Source organism: Strongylocentrotus purpuratus, unplaced genomic scaffold (genome assembly GCF_000002235.5).
Source record: "Strongylocentrotus purpuratus isolate Spur 01 unplaced genomic scaffold, Spur_5.0 spur5_scaffold_2, whole genome shotgun sequence".
Lineage (NCBI taxonomy): Eukaryota > Metazoa > Echinodermata > Echinoidea > Camarodonta > Strongylocentrotidae > Strongylocentrotus > Strongylocentrotus purpuratus.
In genome coordinates, this window is record NW_022145605.1 from 34,494,266 (window position 1) to 34,511,808 (window position 17,543).

Genomic DNA, 17,543 nt, shown 5'->3' on the forward strand with positions numbered 1-17,543 from the left:
ATTAAATAAATCTGCAATATATTAAAAATTAGATTAAAGTAAGAATATTCAAAATATTTAATCAAAAATCACAAAGACACAATTAAGGCGCTTTACAGTTAGCATTCCGTAGACTATACAAGTGAATGGCCGTGATTTGCGATGTCGAACTCTCGAAGTGGCTCCTAAAGTTGTGAACTCGAATTATCTTTTATCGTTATTTCAGCATCAAGTTCCAGTATGCCTAGATTCACAATAATATTTGCTATGTTGATGATAGGTATGTTAAATTTATCTTTATGACACCACTTATTAACTGTCTTAATGAGAAATTCATTTTTTAACAGCCTGCAGCCGTCACTTTCTTTTCAGCTACGACTCTTGGCTGGTAAGGTCAGGTCGAACGGGGCAAGATCGTCTATGCTCCCCCTCGCTGTCGGGGCTGGCTAGAGACGGTCGAGTGTCGGAAGAATCCAATATCCGCTTCGCAGATCGCAGCGCTCGGGAGTAGGCGATAGACACACATAGGTGCATTACTATCCTGGCTGTGTATTAAAAGCTGTGCTATTGATTCTCAACATTTCAAACACCACTGTACAAAACTCAACTGATTTTACTCAAAATCGTTACTTTAATTTGTGACGATTGATGACACCTAACTAGCAGCAGTAAAATACATTTTTTTCAACTTTCTGATGTTAGAAAGAATAATTTAAAATTCAAATTGTGAGTCCACTTTCAAACTTGCCGATCAGCCGCATCGGCATGATTGTGTGCATCTGTGTGTTATGAGTGTATTGACTATTCATGTATTCAAATGCTGTCTGATATGGGTCATTTCTTTAATAAAACTGACATTTGTTGACATTCCCCATATACAGATGGTACACCAGAGATCTCGTACCATGGGGGTAATCTATAGCAATTTCGGACATCTTTTTGTAATGTGGGCTCCCGACATTTTCTCCCCCGATTTTCTTTATTTAGATCTAATTTTCTGATATCTTAATCAGATATAAAATAGGTTGGTATATATTTTGTTCAAATTACAGTTATCAAAATTTGATAACCTATTCTAAAATGCGAAATTTACGGACTTATATGATTTATCCAATTTGTATCTCAGAACCATGAAACAGTACGTTCATGCATTCGAACAATGACCCGGCGGCCGATATATTTCCGGGTCAACCTACCAAAACATAGCCAATGGCCAATCAGAGCACTCGTTTCATGGGTCAAGCCGGGCTGACTCGTACGCAGCTATGGTAGCTATTGGACGTTCGAAAAGAAAAAATGAATAAATAAAAGATGGCTGGCAACGAATCAATGTCGACTATGAGACTTTCTCGGATTAATCATTAATTTAGGATCTAAATGAGCAAGCTATCGTGAGTCAAATAAGCTATATATTTGTTATTTTTAATAGACTCTTATTATTGTAATATTGCAGCATTTATGAGGATGTAAAGAGTGAAAATCTTGTTGCATATATCTCATTCATCGCGGTCCTGCCGAACCGAACCATTTGTTCCGTACAGTCCCCATAGGACAAACTTAAGTCTCTATAATCGGAGGTCTAGTGGAGCCAGACGTAGTCTCAGTGGAACAACCGACGATATAGAGAGACTGAAGCTTTTGGTCTGGTAGTGCAGTGCTAGAGGTCAATACGCATTAGCATTGACTCTATGCTTTGCTGGAGGGGCGATAGGCAGTAGACCCTATATGGCGGTTATTTTTGTCTATGACTCTATAATGCTTTGTTGGAGTGGCAATAGGCAGTATATGGCTCTAGATCTATCTATTTGTTTTTATTCTGTTGTTCTAGTTTTAGTGTTTGTGTAATTGGGTTTTTACAGACTTTTATCAATCAGATATAAATATTGACTTTGCAATAATGTCTGATTATCTATGTCCTCAGCCTTGAACAATTTGTTATATCATTTATTTTCTAGCCTATTCATTTTTCAATGAGTTAATTCTTCACATTCAGCAATAGTTGTTTAAAAAGAAAATTTGTTATTTTCCATATATTTTTAGGAACATATGCTGTAGCATTCAACCCATACCAAGATGTATCAGAAAGATTGAAGGTGAGCAATGTCAACATGCATATGATAATGTATTTTTTTTTTGGTTATACTTAAAAAAAACATTTATGATTTAAGATAAATCCAAAGGCGTCGGAGCTCCAGACCAGGAAGTAAATTCCGGCAAAATTTGTACTGGCACTTTGTATATATACACCTTTCACCTGCACACCTGGGCATCAGGGAAAAAATTAATACAACAAATTTGGGGGCTATTTTTCAGGCTTGCTAGCATGAAAATAACACTCTTTAATTTGTTTTTCATTGAACTCAATGCAAATTTTGGGGGCTCTTTTTTTACTTTCGGGGGCTCTTTTGGGCATTTAGGGTGCTAATTCGCCCCAAGCCCCCGTGTATTTTTTTCCCTGCTGGGCATCCCTATGTCGCCACACACATGCACTCTCACACATCTGCAAGAATCTTCAGCAGTGAAGGAGGCAGATTATCTTGAAGAAGAAGAAAGAAGAAGAGAAGAATCCTGAAACATGAATCAAACAGCGGGTTGTGGCAACATTTTTTCCAAAATGTGAAACGGTAGTAATTACAAATTTTGACTTACAGTGTTTTCGACTGCTCTGGGCATCCCAAGGCACACTTGTAATTATAATTTGAAGAAGTCTTTGATGGGAAAAGGGGTGATTCCTCGTCCTAAACCGAGTTATCCATGTTGTATAGTCGATTCAACATGGCGAAGAGAAAGTATGCATGGGCGGTAGTGGCAAAGCAAATATTCATACTATAAAGCGCCATTGCTCGAAAATGAAGGGCCGAGGGACCTTCGAGTTGTGCATATTCAGCATTTTTGAGCGAACAGCGCTCTACGCATGATTATTCACATTTGTATGATATTGCGTGCATGAGATTTCACAAAATCTTTTATGAACTTTGAAGAATTTATACTATTTTCTGAATATTGTATATTCATCATAAAAATTAATTTTTATGTAAATAGGTTGTCAAAATTTACATATTTTATGATGTAACTGGAAAAAAAATTACTCTTATAATGTGCACCCACACAAAAAGACATTACTATCAATATAACTTGGATGCTGGTGTGAAGAAATAAGACTTTTAGGGGGGAAATTGGAAATTTGTATTATCAATATAAAGAAAATAATTAGTGGATAGTGAAGCAATGATGTCACAGACTCGTGTGTGAGTTGCAAATTTGTCTTGTGATTTTCAAAGTTTTTCATGTCATTAAGAATTCATAACTTTCTTATTAGTTATGCGATTTTGCTCAAACTTTTTCTGATTGGTTTGTCTGATTTTTCTGCTTCTATTGAAAGCAACTTATATTTTTTTGAGTGGACTTGCCCTTTAAGTATCCTGACACACAACCCACTGTCATACTTTATCAAATGTGTGATCATATGTTTGGTTCTATAATTTATTCAGGGGGCCCATGAAGTAGGTCTAGAAGATGTAGTCTTTGTGATCAGAAGTCAGGCTCCATCACCCCACGTAGAGAGGGCTAGGCGCATCAAAGATGACATTGCTCAGCAGTGCAGACTACACAATCTGGTTAGTACATGTCGCCTCATTAAAGACCCTACCCGATGAAAGTACAACTTTGTATCAATGGAAAGCTGAATGAATGTAGAATACAAATACAACAAAATAAAACATATTTTCCCTTTCAGTATTGCACAAAAGCAAAATAAAACCTCATTTTCCGCACCCCTCCAAATTCTGGGTCAACAGGGGTCAAATTTGCAGCAGTTACGGTGAGGACATAACATTCCGACCCGATCAGCTATATAGCTGAGGTGATGAGCCTTGCTTAATGAATGCAAAGTCATTGTGAATATGCATACTCTGCATAAGATGATTTCATCAACTTCTGATTGTCAAAGCTCTAGATTTTGAGTTTCAGAGAGCCGTTATTCCTCTGCCAGATACTAAAATAGCATTTAATTGGTATTATTGTAATCCATAACTTATAAGCTTTAGGTTGATTCATAATTGACCTATTTCATTTTTCACTTCAGACAGGGTCAGGGTCTTTTATAAAACATTCACCTATGATGTCTAAGTTCTATTTCATGAATGATAACAAAAGTAATATGCAACCATCCTTATTTTATGCCTCACAGCCTCCTCATATCACTAGTTTTAACTTATATTTAAATTTCTCCCTTCACACAAAAGAAGGGATAGGGGCAGGCAACAGATATGTATCCTTTTTATCTCACTTTTTTTCAAACAATATGAACAGAGGTATTTATAAATTATTTTTGTAATGCTTTTCTGCTTTGTTTTTCCAGGATCATCCAGATGTTGTGTTATTACATGAGAGATATGGAGGACCTTACTCTGGTCATTGGACTTTATTACCTGCTCTTCCAAAGTAAGTTATCATTGAATTCTCGCTACCGCAACTATGGTATTTGTCCATAGAGGGCAGCACCAGCCAGGGTTTTTTTTTGCGAAGGCACCTCGACTTTCATACACATACAATGGGTTGAGAACTGGAAAGTCTGTTAGAAATTATAGTTTCGGTAGAAATACATTATAAGTAACATATTATGATGTTTGCCTACATCTCATCAAGTCATCGGGAGAGATCATGGAACCGGAACAACAGTGTAGCAAAATATGGAATTAGTTGACTCTGCTGTATATTCTCTGTGGAAGCTGGAACAAACCTTGTCTTACCGTCTTCCCCATTATGGTATCTGTGCTTTTGCTGACCTGCGCAGTGTCGGAGGAAGGAAGGTCGCCACCTACTTTCAAATATTGTCCATGTATTTGCGGTAGGGTCAATGACCTTCCTCCATGTGATGATTTCATCTGTCATGCACAGGCACATGTACTTCAGTGATAACTATAATATATGTGAGGGACAACAATTAAAATACTCTTTGATATGAGGGTTTTTATCTGGGGTTGCATGCTCTCTGTATTTAAAGGTAATACAAAGTGTTGGTATGGGGTCATGGTTTTGGTTCAAATGGAAATATTGGAAGCATATGCAATCCTACAATATTAAGTGAACGTTGTTGCGATCGAAATCCAGTCTAAAGTTATGAAATTGTAAATAATAAACTCTTTATGTTGTATAGCTCCCTCTCAAGGTCAAGATATTAATTAAGCTATAAAACAATGTTTTTTGACTAAAATCGACCGATTAGCTATTCCCGTTTGAAAATAATATATCACAACTACATATTCTGAGATTTTCATGGTCGCAGCTACCATTGTACAGCCGTAGGCGCTATTTGAAATTTATCAAAATTTACCGGGAGCACCGGTAAATTTTTAGATTCAATTTTTCTCGAAAGCAGAAGTGTTTTAGGGGCTAAATTTTCTAGTGCTTATAATACATACACAGGGGCATCAAAATATATCAAAATTGTAAAGAATCACTATCCACCCAATTTTCAAAATTTACCAAAACTTTGTATTACCATTAATGTGCCACGTCAAGTTATTTTAATATTGGTAGACAGACTAATCAAGTGTTTGATTTAAATATTACTCCAAGTAATTTATGTAGTATCAGGGATTTGTTTGACATTAAACTATAAAAAGAATATCATATTTCATACTTGATCGTGACATTTTATATCTCAACTCTTTGTCTTGTGGAAGTGTGCCAGCAATATGAAGACTAAAAGCATGAAATTTTGTAATAAACGTATATGAATTTTTCTTATTGTGACTATTTCTTCCAGGATATATAACGAATTTGAGCAGAAGAAATGGTTCTTTTTCTGTGAGGAGGACACAAGGGTGAATGTGCAAGGTCTAATAGCATTGCTGAGTAGATTCAGCTCAGGGGAGGTATGTATTAATGAAATAGATCATCTGAACTCACCAGGCTTATCACTACAAATGTCAAGTAAAGTAGTACAAATGTAGATAATCATCATTCTTTTACAACAAGAATTGAATATCTATATATTGCATCTCACCATACTGTTAAAAATTTGAACAGAAACAGATAAATGTACATCATGTATGAATCAGTTGAACATTTAATTTTCTTCACCATCTCGAAGTTCTTTATCTTTTATTCCTTTTATTCATGAAATTAATTTGTGTGAAAAGTAAAATTAATTACAGAATATGTAAGAGCGTGGTATGGTGACCAAAGGATAAATCATGCTCGCTCTTTATTAGAAAATTGCACGTCTTTTTAGAAGTGTAATACGCTCAAAGCTCACGTGATAGCATTCTTCTTCTTCAAGATAATCTGCCTCCTTCAATACTGAAGATTCTTGCAGATGCCGTATACTCGGCCTGGTTGGGGTATGCATGTGGACCATTACACCGGGGTTTCCCCCTACTCTTATACGAATCGTGCAATGGGTTTTTAACGAGCAAGGGTTGTTACTCTCCTGTACACGGGGCCTCCATTTAACGTCCTATCCGAGGGACGGAGTGTTTTCCACTTGACATAACCTGCATCTATGAACAAGGGAAGGGGCACGTTAACACACAACGCAGACTTCAGTCATCCACCTGGGTAGGAGTCGAACCCGGGATCTTTGGTTCGACAGGCAGACGCTTTACCGACTGAGCCAACTCGCCTCGCCATTACCCCTTCAAGTCAAGGCCTTGTACTGTTCAATTATGCTTTAGATCTGTAACATAGATTTTAGAAATAGAAATTAATATAGTTGTGCTTGGTTTAATGGTTGGTTTTTTAAAGTGATGAATCTGGGAGCTTCTTGTTAAACTTCTACCAGTTGATTTCATTTCCAACTTCTGAATGTCGTTAACAGGACTGGTTTCTGGGTAAGAGCTTATTTGACCAGGAGGCTACGATAATTCATCATTTCCGTTTCCATGACTCGCTCTCTGAATTCATCTTCCCTGACTTTGATGCGGGTTGGATCCTAAGTGAAGCAGTCATGAAAAGGTAAACAATTCAGGCCTGATAAAAACCCGATTTAAATCGTTTTTTCAGATTTTTTTTTATTTTTCCTGATTTTTTCCCAATTTTTTTCTTCTTCTTCTTCCATATTTTATCCTTATTTTCCCGATTTCCCTCTTATTTTCTCTATTCTTCCCTATTTTGCCCTATTTTTTTCACAATTTTCCCAATTTTGTCCCAATTTTCTTAATTGAATGGGGGAATGTTGTTAGATGCCATTTTTTCCCCGCGAATCCTCTTCTTTCTTTTTTTACTCGAGGGGGCGTGGTTGAGGGGAAAACAAAAAAACTTTTTTTTTTTTTAGTGCTCACTATCACCCCTGACAATTACAAAAGACAACCATATTGAATACACCTCTTCACAGTTAAGGCGGCCATTTTAATTTGCGACTAAACATTGCGTCATCGATGTTTTTCAGATGCGCATGTATTGTTGCGTCACTGCTTGCACTGCCGCTCAAATCATATTGACATGGGCGCCATTTTACTGTGAAAGCTAGGTGTTTCATAAACCATCAAACAAATTTCATGCACAAATAGCATTATGCTCCTTGGAGTCTCGAAATCAAATGCTAAGGTTGAAGTCATCATACTTCTCTACATGCCACTTCTGCTATAGCAACCACCTGTATATAAGGACCCCCCTGCATATAGCAACCACCTGCATATAAGGACCACCTGTATATAAAGACCACCTGCATTGTTTCCCATTTAAATATGCATTACAGGAAGTTGTACATATACAGATACTCTGTCTGTAAAGACCTCTTTTTTCTACTGACTGATGTTTGTATATAATTTCAATGTGTTCATTGAAATAGTGTAAGAGTTGACCATTACATGTACATCATTTTCAACAGTTTGCTTTAAATTCATGTGGCTGTACATTTAGAATTTCAATGACTATATTAATAGCTTAGTGTTTGATGAAGCAATTACCCAGTCCCCTACCAAGTTTCACACCATTCATAGCCATTTCTTGAGTGGATAAACAAAAGAACATCTCCTAGACTCCTATACATGATATCATACAGACTAGGCTTAGTTGAGTTGGAATGGATTTATTTTCTTTTCTTTCTACCTTTACAGCATGGTTTCAAGGTTAGATAAAGAGAAACCCAAGATTGATTTCAGCATCGATGTCAAACATGAGGTAAGGCACCAAGGATGATACTCCTTATTTGCTTTTATTCCAAATGTATTTTATATTTTGATTTCCAGAACCTGTTCGGATGTTTGGAACCTTGTTTGCATTGAATAAAGATGATTTTGTGAAATTGATGAACTATATATACATGTACCCTTTTATATTTAGTACGGAAGAGGGTTGTGTCCCAAAATATAATAATAATAATAATAATAATGTAACTTATATCGCGCCAAATCCACTCTGTGGAGTGCTCAAGGCGCGTGTAAACAGGAAAAAAGATCAAGACTTGAAAAGAAATGTTTTGAGATGAGTTTTGAAAGAAACATTATTATCATATAATAATGTGATCGGTATCAGCATCTCTTCTCCATGCTTTCAGCCAAAACTTCTTGATCTATTTTTAGGTTAAGGCTAAGTGCGAAGTGCCTCTGCCTGGGGAGTGGATTCTTTGTAATGTGAATGGTATTTGCATTTCGTGTGCAGTTCAAAACATATTACAATAGAATGGTGGGAAATATATCGGACAACATTTGTTTAAGTCACGATCTAGGATTCATACCTTGGAATAAATGCATTGAGCAAATACAATATTCTGTGGCAGCTTTGTATTTCATAATCGTAATAATTTATGATTGCATTTTTAAAATTTCTCCTTCTCTTAATATGATAATTTATATAAATATTTGTAATTGCAGCTTGCTCATTACATCTGGAATGAAGAAAGTGGATTACACATGACAGGCTTACCTCAGCTGTGTGCAGGTAACATTGACCCCAGTGACCTTTCACCCTTGACCGATGAACAGGCAATGCAGAAGATACAGTCTAGCAAGGCCAATCCTACCAAATCTGGATCCATCTGTGTCACGGCTTCTCCCAAGGCACTCCCAGAATGCGTAAGAAAAATGCTTTTTGTTTAAGGATATGATTTTAATTTGATGTTGAAGTTATTCTCCTCAGACTCCGGCCCACGCTATTGTAAGCTTAGTATTCAACTGGTTAATAATTATCCAAAATGTTTAACATTCTGTTACGTTCAGTAGATATTTTTGTTTGAATATCTGTTGCTGTTAATATGTCAGTGGGCCCATTGTGTCTTTTGTGATTGAACAAAAATATGTTCAAATATAATATGTTGTCAGATACACTGGAGAAAATGTTGATTGTGAATTGTGGAATTAGAGTTGAAAATGTTGTGTATTGTTTTAAATAACTGATAAAAATGATGTAATGAATAATAACTATTGAACAATAGGTATCTCAGTTTTGTTAAATCAGCCTGCAAATAATTTTTGTTAGAAAGCAGTTTCACTATATACACATGAACATCTCCCTTTGACTACCGTAATTAACGGTGTATAAACTGCCCTTGTATAGTAACCGCACCCCTCTTTTTCGCCCTAAAAAAAAGCCTTTCATTTAACTGCGAGGTGCAGCTAAATGTGTAAGATCATTAATGTAAATTAAAAAACAGTAGAGGACCTAGGATAGAACCTTGTGGTACGCCATGTAGTAGAAGAAAAATTGGAGGAATTATTATTATAAACTACATATTGGGATCTATCAGAAAGATTACTTTCGAACCAAGATGACAGACAAATTTAAGTGTTGTTCTAGTTTCCGAGTGGTGAGTCAACACACCGATTACTGAGCTGGGAGACATTGCCAGGCATAGCGCCAGGTGGAGGGGCATAAATCTAATTTTTTTTTTTTTTTTTTTGTGTACCGTGTATAAGACGCACCCACGACTTTGTTGTTTTTTTTACGGCAAAAGAGTGCGGTTAATACACCGTTAATTATGGTACTAAGAATGCCTCTTGCTATTAAACATGCCTCTTGCTATTAAACATGCCCCTTACTGAACACATGACAATATTATCTTTTAAATTGTCTCATTGTCTTGTCATATGCATTACTCTTTGTAACTGTACCACTGTTTGCAGGGCCCACCAGTGCCAGGAAAGAATGTATTCTTCGCAGTTAAGACATGTGAAAAATTCCATAGTGAAAGAGGTAAGACAAAACAATTTTATCCATAGGAATGTTTTTTTGTTTTTGTTTGTTTGTAATGTTTTAGCTACAAAGACCCTTTTTTCCTTTCAACACAATGTCATTAAAATTTAGATGGAATCATTATAATTGTATCAAATTTTCTTGTACAAACAATAAAGTAACATTGTTTGATTACCATAAATCATCATGAAAGTTTGAGGATATTTTTCCCCAATTCCTCCAATGACCCTGTATGAATATAGAGCATAAAACAGTTAGTACAGTAATATACATAGGATTTCTAATATATAAGTATAGATTTTATAGGTATGATACCGGTATAATATTTCTGTAATTAGGAATTCATGTTATTATTGATGAGTATATTATTTCTTTGAAGAAAGATATTCCAGTAATTTCATGAAAAGTCACATTTTGTGATCAGATTTATACCCATGTGAATATCAAAGAAACGTTTCAGTTTTATGTTTAATGCATTCTCACTGTTAAAAATACTATGGCATTTTTATTTTTTCCTTTACAGTGCCGGTAGTGCAGCGAACGTGGGGAAGATTTGCAGAGCACATGGTGTACTTCAGTAACAAGGCAGATATATCTATACCTACTGTGGATCTTGGTGTTCCCAACACTGAAAGAGGTACCGTTATTCATTCATGAATTTTTTTGGTATAAACTCTTATCCTATTTATCGCTTTTCCTGCAGGGAAATGAATACAATGTACTCTTTCAAGAACAGCTTCAATTCCGGTAATGATAGAAAATAAATTCCCACAGAAGCGGCCAACAAAACTTCTGCTAAATTTTAAAGATTACAAATAAATGACATGTGCCAAATGATTTTGATATAAAATGTATATGGGTAATGAGCATAGAAAGATAAGTAAATCAAGACAAGTAGGCCAGACACTATAAACAGGTCACTATGTGCAAATGAGAGTTGCGGTTATTATTGAAGATGATTTCCAGCAAATTTTTGTGAGTTTGTTTTTATTTTACTGGTTAAAAAATCAATCTACTGCAGGATAAACAATCCAGAATGAATTATATCAATGTTCTCTTGACATACGTTTCCCATATTAATACTAGTCTCAAGACTATCTTTAATTGTTGAATATGATTGAATGTTGATGTAACAAATATTAGACGCTAGCACAATATATCTTGGTCACCATCAACATGTTATTAAATTATATTTGCTTATATAGCGCCTAACACTTACTTTATCAGAAGTGTCTATAAAGCACTCTACAATAATGCAGCATAATTACCGTAACTATAGCGGTGCAGCTGTCACGCGCGCTGCGTTTCAAGGAACAAATTCCTACCAGGTACCCATTTACTTCACCTAGATGGAGTGTATTTATTGTAGGTATGTCATACAGTTAATATAGCCTGTCTGGAGCCAGAAGGGCATTAGCATATATACTTTAACACAGAGTGAACAGCTTTCTGGCTCTGAATATACAATATCATACATGTAGTTTCTAGGAAGTGAAGGAGATCTTTGCATATTGCATTTAACTATTGCTTCAATTGTTGATTTTTCATGTATTTTGGATGATTTGTGTCAGTCGTGGACAAAATTTGGGTAACAGGATCATAGTGGACATAAAACAATCATTATTTAGGAAAAATTTCTGTTTTCAAGTTTTGCTAATTTCCTAATAGCTTTGATAAATTTAGAAATGAGCCTGTAGTGATGTTGTATTTCTTCTTTAACATGTGTTTGATCTGAATGCATGATTTATTTACAGGGCACTGTGGAAAAACATTTGCAATATTTGATCAGTTCCTCAACAATCCAGAATATAGGACGTTCCCATGGCTAGCAATAACAGATGATGACACTATCATTAGGTATGAAGTCTCTCTCTCTCTTTCTCTCACAGTCTCTCTTTCTTTCTCTGTTTGTCTTTCTCTCTATTCCTCTCTTTTTTCTCACTCTGTAATGTTTTTTTTCCTTTTCTTTGTTGGGAGGGGGGGGGGGGGTAATTTTGGTGTATATTGTGAGAACATGTGAGGTAGGTAAAACCAGTTTATAATTATGTTAAGCTGTGAATTATTGGCCATTTAAAGAAGAAAAAAAACTAACTCTACAATATAAACATTGACATCTGTAACCCTAACTGAAGTGACCTAGATATAGAATTTGTTTATTGCATCCAAATTAATTGATATTTCTTCTATACATAGAGTGACCAGATATTTTATTCAGCTATTGCAAACTCTTGTATTCTTTGTTTCACAACACTTATTATGTGTTAATCAACTTTTATTTTTTGATGGATTATAAATCTGATGTCTGGTTCCTTCAGTATGCGTATTACATTTTATGTATAGACTCTCCTATTCATGTTGATTCTCTTTACACTCAATTAACCCCACACTTTCCACGTATGACAGCGTTTCAAGATTACAGCGTCTTTTATCGTGTTACGATGCCACCAAACCAGTCATGCTTGGTGAACGCTATGGTTACGGGCAGGTCAAAGGTCTTGGGTATGACTACATCACTGGAGGAGGAGGGTAAGTACATGTAGTAGTAATAACAACGCATAATTATATATCCAAATCAGGCGCAGTGAATGTTTCAATTATAGTAAACGCTTTTCACTGTGCTATTCAGTATCATTCAAGAAGTTATTCAAGAAGTTATCTGCTTTTAAGGACTGTTATAAACACTCTCTATATCCTAGGACATTCCCCGAATGGAACTTTCTCTCGACCCATGTTAGAAATACCCCCACCCTTGGAGCCTTTAAAGATAACTTACAAAAGCTCAACATGGGTGAAATAATTGCTAGATCCCACTTTAGAAATTAAGTGCTCTGCTCAGCCGACTGCGCCTGCATGTTATATCCCAGCTGAGGAGTTTATGCAGTAGCCCACCAGAACTCTTCTAGTAGCATTGGAACTGTCTTGAAGCAATAGAAATGAAGCTTTTGCAAAATATTGGAAAAAGCATTGATCCAAACAAAGAGAATAATGTTACAAATAAAATGTTATCCTTGCTAGTGTTCCATTTGGTCTGCATTTTATAATTCACCATGTATTCTACTCCCTCATCCATGACAATTACAATGCTCCCCCCCCCCCCCACACACACACACAATTATTGCAGCCTACCCATAGATAATTACTTGAATTACTTTAATGTTATCCTCAGGGAAGCATTTCACAAACTGTCATTAGTAGATTCCATTGAAACTCTTGTTAAAATCAACATGCAGGCAAACTTGTAATTACATGTATGACAGTTTCATGCCCTGGTAATCTACTTAGGAGATAAATTGTCCTATGGAGGCTTTTTGTCCAAGGAGTTGTAACATTGATGGTAGCCCAGAAATTAGTTGTGCTAGAATCAAGGAAATGATATATTGATGATAGTTCATCTTTTTTGACAATGCATGCCAATGGAAATTATTAACCAAGTCATGACAAGCTATTGTGCTATGAATGGACTGCCTTTCATTAAAGCGATTGTGTAACTTTGTCTCAGATTCTGAAACGAAATCCTGGATTTAGCTCATGCTGCAATGATAATTATAAACCTTTTGGTCAGTCAGGAACCCCATGACTTTTACAAGCCGATCACCTGTCTGATTATCGAAATATTCATGATTGGAAATCAAAATTTTAAAATTCATTTTTCCAATGGTTTTTATAACACTACAGTCTATTGGGGAAATGAGTACTGTAAATCTCCGTGTATAAGGCGCACCCCTATTTTGGAGGGGGAAAAAAAAAGAAAAAAAAATTGTTTTTTTGTTTGTTTTTTGTTTTTGTTGCCATAGACACACGCAGGGAAGGACCTTCATTTTACATCGAGGTGCAGTTGAAGGCGCTGATTTGTGCTTGTGAACTTTACACAAATAATAGTAACAATGTTGTTTTTAGAAAAATGTGTAATATCATTACCATTAAAAACAATAGAGTACCTAGGATAGAGCCTTGTGGTACACCATTTGTTATAGAAAAAAAAATTGAGGAATTATTACTATAAACTACATATTGAGATCTATTAGAAAGATTACTTTCAAACCAAGATGGCAGACAAATTTGAGTGTTGTTGTAGTTTCCGAGTGGTGAGTCAACACACTGATTACTGAGCTGGGACACATTGCCAGGCATAGCATCATAAATCAAAACAAACAAAAATTCTGTACCTGTGTATAAGACGCACCCCCGACTTTCAATTTTTTTCGGCAGCTAAAAAGTGCGCCTTATACACAGAGATTTACGGGGTATGGTAAAACCGGTCACTCAAAGATTTTTACTCTTTTGAGGCACTTCTTGATCATTTTGAAGCGCAATTTTTTTAGGGCTTTAATATTCCACCGTATCACAGACACTGATAACACATAGGGCCGTGCATGTCAGATTTAACATTGTTAAACGATGCCTTTAATGATACTCCTATGTGCTCTTTGTCTTAGAATGATCTTTAGCCGCCCTGCTGTCGATGATATCATCTCCAATGGGTGCCGATGCAGCAAGAACGATGATCCAGATGATATGATCATTGGGATGTGTGCCAAGCGATATAGAATACCTCTAGCCAACTCACCTTTATTTCATCAGGTATGTTAGACAGTCATTGTAGTAGTGATAGTGGTAGTGGTTGGGATGGTTGTGGTAGTGATGGTTGTAGCAATGGTAGTTGTGGTAGTGATAGTGGTAGTAGTAGCAGATGAAAGGGTAGTGGTGGTAGTGATGTTAATGGTAGTGAGTAGTGGTACAGATAGCAATGGTAGGGGTGGTAGTAGCAGTGGTAGTGGTGGTAGTGATAGTGGTAGTAGTAGCAGATGAAAGGGTAGTGGTGGTAGTGATGTTAATGGTAGTGAGTAGTGGTAGTGGGAGCAATGGTAGGGGTTGGTAGTAGCAATGCTAGTGGTGGTTGTGATAGTGGTAGTAGTGGTAGCAGTTGAAAGGGTAGTGGTGGTAGTGATGTTAATGGTAGTGAGTAGTGGTAGTGGTAGCAATGGTAGGGTTGGTAGTAGCAGTGGTAGTGGTGGTAGCGATAGTTGTAGAAATGGTGGTAGTTGTAGCAGTTGTAGTGTTGGTGGTAGTTGTGGTGGTAGCAATGGTAGTGGTGGAGGTAATGGTGGTAGTGATAGTGGTAGCAGTTGTACTCAAAGGGGTAGGGGTAGTGATGGTAGTGGTAGCAATGGTAGTGGTAGTGGTAGTGGTGATGGTGGTATTGGAAGTGAAGTGAATAATAGAATCTGAAAGAGAAAGGAGACGATGGAAAAATTGAAAAGAACGAGAAAATTACAAAAGAGATATCATTCTTTTCCAATCTTGAAAATGGTATGGGGGGGGGGGAATGTAGTAAAGTGGTTCCAGAAACTACAGTTGTAGTTCAAAAAACTTTTGATGAGTGCCAAGGTTTGACAATACACATTAATTCACTTCATGTAAGTTGCAACTCAAGACTAATATGAAACTGTGCATCCATTTCTGTCACAATCGATCCCAGTGTTACATCTTAAAAATAAAGTGAATTTAATTGTACCGGTACTGAACTTAATGGACAGTACTTTTCTTTTCTTTGCTCACTCTGCCTTGTCAGGCAAGGCCATCGGACTATGCCAAAGGTCTCCTGGCTCATCAGACACCCGTCTCCTTCCACAAGCACTGGAATGTCAACCCCGATCAGGTTTATAGCGACTGGTTTCTAAAAGCTGATGAAGATCTGAAGAATGCATCTCATGATGAACTATGATAGGGTATATGAAGACAAGGATGTACACGTGTTTCCTAAAGACTTATAAAATATGTGTTCTTGGGATTAATGTAAAACTAGATTCTTTCGCAACATGAAACTGTCGCAAATTAGAAAATTGGAGGTTGTGTCAGCTGCGCTCCAGTTATTCCGCGGCATGAAACTCAAATCTCAACCACTCACCAAATTCAAATATTTTTCATGCACTCAAAAGTTTCCGTGTTCACTGTAATACCTCGTTCATTATGCATATTGCCTGCTCTTCATGTATGTACTTACTAGATCCAACCAAAATTGCCATTTTTGATTTCTCAAAAATGTTTAGTTTGATTTAATTATATTTATATTGTGTAGGCATTGTACTCGATGCATGTTAGTTTGGTCTTTGTAAACGGTGCTAGTATTTTAATGGAATTTTATCTTGTCACTCCGACCTTGTGATGTTTACTCAACATTGAAATAATCCTAATTTTATGCATGGTTGTTCTTAAACTAATATTTTATATTTCTCTTTAATATTTCTATCAAAGCTTGTCTTTTAAAAAATAGGAGTAGGACCAGGGGGGCGTTTCATGAAACAACTAGTCGGTGATTTTCACCGACTATTATCATGTTCACCGACAATTTAGTCAGCACTGACTAAATTTGACCAATCACAGTCCTGGAAAATAGTCGGTGACAAAAGAATTGTCGGTGAAAATGATATTAGTCGGTGAAAACCACAGACTAATGTTTGATGAAACGCCCCCCAGATTTCAACTTGTTCTACCCCAGTCATGCCAATGTGATAGTTATAGTCAAGTGGTTTTAAGCATTATTACTGCAAAAGCAAAGGTCGTGGGTTCAAACCTCGGCCTGGCGCTACATGCAGTGTCCTATAGTAAGACATTGATTTGTATTTGCCACTCTCAACCCAGGTGTTAAATTGGTATCAGAAAGAAGGAATTCCTTGAATGCTATGAGCGGCAAAGTCAGTAGCCTAGCCAGAGCTGAGGGATTATTGGAGACCTTTGATCACCTTGCAGATGAGCTCTAGAAAAGTATTCAATAAATTATTATTACACATGGTCGACAATTGATTGAATTTAAAAAAAAAAAAAAATTAATGATAAAGACTTTATTACTTAGCGATCATTTAGAGGTCGGTCTGACCACGTGGCTGGGTATAATCAGTGTTCTTCTTCTTCTTCAAGAAAATCTGCCTCCTTCAATACTGAAGTTTCTTGCAGATGCTGTATATACTCTGCCCGATGGGGTGTGCAGGTAGACCACTACACTGGGGTTTCCCCCTACTCTTATGAGAATAGTGCAGTGGGTTCTTAACATGCAAGGGTGGTGACTCTCCTGTACACGGGGCCTCCATTTAACGTCCTATCTGAAGGACGGTGTTGTGTAACTGTGCCCTGATATATTGTGACTTGCCATTACATTTGTATACTGGAACTAGGCAATGCAGTAATCCTGCCATTATGTACTGGTCAGTTATAGTGTAATTCTACAATGTTCTTTCAGTCTGATCCAAATACTGGTGTACAATTGAATTTGAATAGTAGTAGATAAATATTTAACACAAAATTGTCATTTAGTTTAACTTACTCTTAGAAATTAGATAGTTCTACCTATGCATATATATAGAGAGGTGTTGTGGTCTGGTAGATAAGTCGCCGGACTGTAGAAAACAAGGTAAGGGGTTCAAATCTTA

The 17,543-nt window shown here is 36.5% G+C and overlaps 1 protein-coding gene across 1 annotated transcript; it reads left to right on the forward strand.

The window, feature by feature from the left end:
* The first annotated feature begins 121 nt into the window (after positions 1 to 121).
* On the forward strand, positions 122 to 16,160 carry LOC575710 (beta-1,3-glucosyltransferase). Its single transcript, XM_030992277.1, has 14 exons — positions 122 to 259; positions 2,020 to 2,072; positions 3,471 to 3,596; positions 4,340 to 4,422; positions 5,750 to 5,858; positions 6,803 to 6,939; positions 8,043 to 8,106; positions 8,799 to 8,999; positions 10,047 to 10,116; positions 10,640 to 10,753; positions 11,871 to 11,973; positions 12,520 to 12,642; positions 14,553 to 14,697; positions 15,689 to 16,160. The coding sequence occupies exons 1-14, from the start codon at positions 220 to 222 to the stop codon at positions 15,839 to 15,841; spliced, it is 1,521 nt and encodes a 506-aa protein (XP_030848137.1). The 5' UTR covers positions 122 to 219; the 3' UTR covers positions 15,842 to 16,160.
* The last annotated feature ends 1,383 nt before the right edge of the window (positions 16,161 to 17,543 follow it).

What these genes read in the sequence shown, in the direction of transcription:
- LOC575710 (XM_030992277.1), top strand. Translation starts at nt 220, where the DNA reads ATGCCTAGATTCACAATAATATTTGCTATGTTGATGATAG. An exon ending in AAAATTCCATAGTGAAAGAG is followed by an intron (nt 10,117 to 10,639) that starts GTAAGACAAAAC and finishes TTTCCTTTACAG; the next exon opens with TGCCGGTAGTGCAGCGAACG. An exon ending in GATGATGACACTATCATTAG is followed by an intron (nt 11,974 to 12,519) that starts GTATGAAGTCTC and finishes CACGTATGACAG; the next exon opens with CGTTTCAAGATTACAGCGTC.